The sequence below is a fragment of the Rhinatrema bivittatum genome, chromosome 3, assembly GCF_901001135.1.
Source record: "Rhinatrema bivittatum chromosome 3, aRhiBiv1.1, whole genome shotgun sequence".
Taxonomy (NCBI): Eukaryota; Metazoa; Chordata; class Amphibia; order Gymnophiona; family Rhinatrematidae; genus Rhinatrema; species Rhinatrema bivittatum.
Window position 1 is genome coordinate 244,817,676 of NC_042617.1, and position 5,918 is coordinate 244,823,593.

The 5,918-nt window shown below is 42.3% G+C and overlaps 1 protein-coding gene across 1 annotated transcript in view; it reads left to right on the forward strand.

The window, feature by feature from the left end:
- Positions 1–200: 200 nt before the first annotated feature.
- Positions 201–5,918, forward strand: part of LOC115088544 (mediator of RNA polymerase II transcription subunit 23-like) — a 91,254-nt gene continuing 85,536 nt past the window's right edge. The window contains exon 1 of the mRNA XM_029596804.1: positions 201–285. Coding sequence (XP_029452664.1) covers positions 201–285 — 85 coding nt within the window. The remainder of the gene's footprint in view (positions 286–5,918) is intronic.

Consider the following 5,918-nt stretch of genomic DNA (forward strand, 5'->3'; position numbering starts at 1 on the left):
CCACCAAGGCAGCGAAGGCAGAGATCTGGTCCAGCATAGCTGGGGACATACAGAGGCAGAGTGACATCTGTCGGACCGGGGAGCAGGTGGCCCACCGCTACCGAGACATAAAGGCCCAGATCAAGACAAAGATTGCAGACAGGAACCAGTACCTGAGGGACTCAGGAGGAAGGTCCCCATGCCCCATCAGGTTCACCAACATGGAGCGGCAACTGATGCAGCGTCTGGGACCAGATGTCTTTGAGGGTTTGGATCCCAGCCTGGATACTTCCCATCTCGAAGATGGTAAGTTGCCCTCTGGGGCCCCCCCCCCCTCTCCCTGTCCTGTGAAAGGTTGTAACACAATGTTTAGTGCAGGTTTCAGTTTCTGTTACCCATGTGCTCAGCAGAATAGTAGTGGCCCCCCTCCCCCAGTCAGCAAGGGGCAGGCAGCAGGGTGCAAGGCATGCTGGCAACCGCTCACTATCTCAGTTAGGGCCTGGCCTGTGCACAGGCCCTAACTGAGACAGTGAGCTGGGCCCCCCTCCCCCAGTCAGCAAGGGGCAGGCAGCAGGGTGCAAGGCATGCTGGCAACAGCTCACTGTCTCAGTTAGGGCCTGGCCTCAGCCCTCAGCCCCAGCACCCATGCCATGAGGAACATGTCAAGGGACCCAACTGTACTGTATACACAGAATGACATGTAGGTTTACCATTAGCTGTCCCTGTTTGACGTTACACTAATATAACAGAAAAGCTGTGTTACTGATGCAGTATATCCTCTTTCTCCCCAATCTCCCCACAGAGCCATCTGGTCCCAGGCAGCAGCCCTCTGATGCCAGCTGGGAGGGCCCAAGCACCAGCAGAGACCCACCGGGGACACGCCGCCCACCAATGCTGACCAGGCCCATTCAAATGGATGCCACGACACAGTGGTCGGATTCAGAGGAGGAGGAAGAGGCGCGGCCCACCGGAGCAGCCACAGGCAGCCCCCTAACCCTGACCCAAACCCTGGAGGACTTTGGGTGGGGGCCCTCCCCCACCCATGTGTCCCCCCCGCTGTTTGAGGAAACACCGCCCAGTAGGTCCACACCGGTCATGTCGCCAAGCAGCTCTGCACCATTGGATGTGGCAGCAATGCCAATCCCACATCCCCCAGCACCACAAGCACCTCCAGCAGCACCACCCCCACAACCATACTGGGAACCCCTGCCAAGCAGACACGAGGAACAGGTAAGGAGGGAAAACCGTGCCCTCAGGAGAGCGATCAGACAGCTCAGCCGTGACCTCCAGCTCCAGACTGCAGCCACCACACAGGCAGGGAATAGCATAGCTGCAGCTATTGGCACCCTAAACACTATCCTACTGCAAATCCTCCAGCGGCTGCCAGAGCAGCAGGTGGCCTCCTCATCCACCACATCCACACAGCAGCCAAGTCCCTCAGGGTCCCGAGGCCGCAGGGGCCGTCCCCCGAAGAACCCCCCACCTCCCACCGGACCATCAAAACGTGGAAAGGGACCCTGAGGGGGCCAACAGTTCCCACAAACCGGGTGGCGCTGTTGCTCCCACCCATTACTGGGATGGCCACCCCACAGAGGGGCAGTGTCATCGAGATGGAAGAGGATGTCCCGCTGGCTGCTCCCCACAGAGGGGCAGTGCCGTCGAGATGGAAAAGGATGTCCCGCTGGCTGCTCCCCACAGAGGGGCAGTGCCGTCGAGATGGAAGAGGATGTCCCGCTGGCTGCTCCCCACAGAGGGGCAGTGCCGTCGAGATGGAAGAGGATGTCCCGCTGGCTGCTCCCCACAGAGGGGCAGTGCCGTCGAGATGGAAGAGGATGTCCCGCTGGCTGCTCCCCACAGAGGGGCAGTGCCGTCGAGATGGAGGGGGAAGCACCATGCAAAGCTCCTCCTACCCACCTGCTCACCTGGCTCACCGGCATCCGCTGTGCCACTCTGCTCTCTGCCACCTTCTGTGTCAAGGGCTGCAAAGTCTGGCAGTGTGAGAAATTCACTTTTGTATCTTTCACTGAAAACTTGCATTTCTCCTCAGAAATGTACAAATCCATTGAAAACATGGTTCTAACACTGAAAGAAACACATTTCAGCATGAGAAATTCACTTTTGTATCTTTCACTCAAAACTTGCATTTCTCCTCAGAAATGTACAAAACCATTGAAAACTTGGTTCTAACAGTGAAAGAAACACATTTCAGCATGAGAAATCACTTTTGTATCTTTCACTCAAAACTTGCATTTTCTCCTCAGAAATGTACAAAACCATTGAAAACATGGTTCTAACAGTGAAAGAAACACATTTCAGCATGAGAAAATCACTTTTGCATGTTTCACTCAAAACTTGCATTTTCACTTCAGAAATGTACAAAACCATTGAAAACATGGTTCTAACACTGAAAGAAACACATTTCAGCATGAGAACATCACTTTTGCATGTTTCACTCAAAACTTGCATTTCCTCCTCAGAAATGTACAAAACCATTGAAAACTTGGTTCTAACACTGAAAGGAACACATTTCAGCATGAGAACATCACTTTTGCATGTTTCCCTCAAAACTTGCATTTTCTCCTCAGAAATGTAGAAAACCATTGAAAACTTGGTTCTAACAGTGAAAGAAACACATTTCAGCATGAGAAATTCACTTTTGTATCTTTCACTCAAAACTTGCATTTCTTCCTAAGAAATGTACAATTCCATTGAAAACATGGTTCTAACACTGAAAGAAACACATTTCAGCATGAGAACATCACTTTTGCATGTTTCACTCAAAACTTGCATTTCCTCCTCAGAAATGTACAAAACCATGGAAAACTTGGTTCTAACAGTGAAAGAAACACATTTCAGCATGAGAAATTCACTGAAAACTTGCATTTCTTCCTAAGAAATGTACAATTCCATTGAAAACATGGTTCTAACACTGAAAGAAACACATTTCAGCATGAGAAATTCACTTTTGTATCTTTCACTGAAAACTTGCATTTCCTCCTCAGAAATGTACAAAACCATTGAAAACTTGGTTCTAACAGTGAAAGAAACACATTTCAGCATGAGAAATTCACTTTTGCATGTTTCACTCAAAACTTGCATTTCCTCCTCAGAAATGTACAAAACCATTGAAAACTTGGTTCTAACAGTGAAAGAAACACATTTCTGCATGAGAAAATCACTTTTGCATGTTTCACTCAAAACTTGCATTTTCTCCTCAGAAATGTAGAAAACCATTGAAAACTTGGTTCTAACAGTGAAAGAAACACATTTCAGCATGAGAAATTCACTTTTGTATCTTTCACTCAAAACTTGCATTTTCTCCTCAGAAATGTACAAAACCATTGAAAACATGGTTCTAACAGTGAAAGAAACAGATTTTCAGCATGAGAAAATCACTTTTGCATGTTTCACTCAAAACTTGCATTTCCACTTCAGAAATGTACAAAACCATTGAAAACATGGTTCTAACACTGAAAGAAACACATTTCAGCATGAGAACATCACTTTTGCATGTTTCACTCAAAACTTGCATTTCCTCCTCAGAAATGTACAAAACCATTGAAAACTTGGTTCTAACAGTGAAAGAAACACATTTCAGCATGAGAAATTCACTTTTGTATCTTTCACTGAAAACTTGCATTTCTTCCTAAGAAATGTACAATTCCATTGAAAACATGGTTCTAACACTGAAAGAAACACATTTCAGCATGAGAAATTCACTTTTGTATCTTTCACTCAAAACTTGCATTTCCTCCTCAGAAATGTACAAAACCATTGAAAACTTGGTTCTAACAGTGAAAGAAACACATTTCAGCATGAGAAATTCACTTTTGTATCTTTCACTCAAAACTTGCATTTTCTCCTCAGAAATGTACAAAACCATTGAAAACATGGTTCTAACAGTGAAAGAAACACATTTCAGCATGAGAAAATCACTTTTGCATGTTTCACTCAAAACTTGCATTTTCACTTCAGAAATGTACAAAACCATTGAAAACATGGTTCTAACACTGAAAGAAACACATTTCAGCATGAGAACATCACTTTTGCATGTTTCACTCAAAACTTGCATTTCCTCCTCAGAAATGTACAAAACCATTGAAAACTTGGTTCTAACACTGAAAGAAACACATTTCAGCATGAGAACATCACTTTTGCATGTTTCCCTCAAAACTTGCATTTTCTCCTCAGAAATGTAGAAAACCATTGAAAACTTGGTTCTAACAGTGAAAGAAACACATTTCAGCATGAGAAATTCACTTTTGTATCTTTCACTGAAAACTTGCATTTCTTCCTAAGAAATGTACAATTCCATTGAAAACATGGTTCTAACACTGAAAGAAACACATTTCAGCATGAGAACATCACTTTTGCATGTTTCACTCAAAACTTGCATTTCCTCCTCAGAAATGTACAAAACCATTGAAAACTTGGTTCTAACAGTGAAAGAAACACATTTCAGCATGAGAAATTCACTTTTGTATCTTTCACTGAAAACTTGCATTTCTTCCTAAGAAATGTACAATTCCATTGAAAACATGGTTCTAACACTGAAAGAAACACATTTCAGCATGAGAAATTCACTTTTGTATCTTTCACTGAAAACTTGCATTTCCTCCTCAGAAATGTACAAAACCATTGAAAACTTGGTTCTAACAGTGAAAGAAACACATTTCAGCATGAGAAATTCACTTTTGCATGTTTCACTCAAAACTTGCATTTCCTCCTCAGAAATGTACAAAACCATTGAAAACTTGGTTCTAACAGTGAAAGAAACACATTTCAGCATGAGAAAATCACTTTTGCATGTTTCACTCAAAACTTGCATTTTCTCCTCAGAAATGTACAAAACCATTGAAAACTTGGTTCTAACAGTGAAAGAAACACATTTCAGCATGAGAAATTCACTTTTGTATCTTTCACTCAAAACTTGCATTTTCTCCTCAGAAATGTACAAAACCATTGAAAACATGGTTCTAACAGTGAAAGAAACACATTTCAGCATGAGAAAATCACTTTTGCATGTTTCACTCAAAACTTGCATTTTCACTTCAGAAATGTACAAAACCATTGAAAACATGGTTCTAACACTGAAAGAAACACATTTCAGCATGAGAATATCACTTTTGCATGTTTCACTCAAAACTTGCATTTCCTCCTCAGAAATGTACAAAACCATTGAAAACTTGGTTCTAACAGTGAAAGAAACACATTTCAGCATGAGAAATTCACTTTTGTATCTTTCACTGAAAACTTGCATTTCTTCCTAAGAAATGTACAATTCCATTGAAAACATGGTTCTAACACTGAAAGAAACACATTTCAGCATGAGAAATTCACTTTTGTATCTTTCACTCAAAACTTGCATTTTCTCCTCAGAAATGTACAAAACCATTGAAAACATGGTTCTAACAGTGAAAGAAACACATTTCAGCATGAGAAAATCACTTTTGCATGTTTCACTCAAAACTTGCATTTTCACTTCAGAAATGTACAAAACCATTGAAAACATGGTTCTAACACTGAAAGAAACACATTTCAGCATGAGAAATTCACTTTTGTATCTTTCACTGAAAACTTGCATTTCTTCCTAAGAAATGTACAATTCCATTGAAAACATGGTTCTAACACTGAAAGAAACACATTTCAGCATGAGAAATTCACTTTTGTATCTTTCACTGAAAACTTGCATTTCTCCTCAGAAATGTACAAAACCATTGAAAACATGGTTCTAACACTGAAAGAAACACATTTCAGCATGAGAACATCACTTTTGCATGTTTCACTCAAAACTTGCATTTCCTCCTCAGAAATGTACAAAACCATTGAAAACTTGGTTCTAACAGTGAAAGAAACACATTTCAGCATGAGAAAATCACTTTTGCATGTTTCACTCAAAACTTGCATTTCCTCCTCAGAAATGTACAAAACCATTGAAA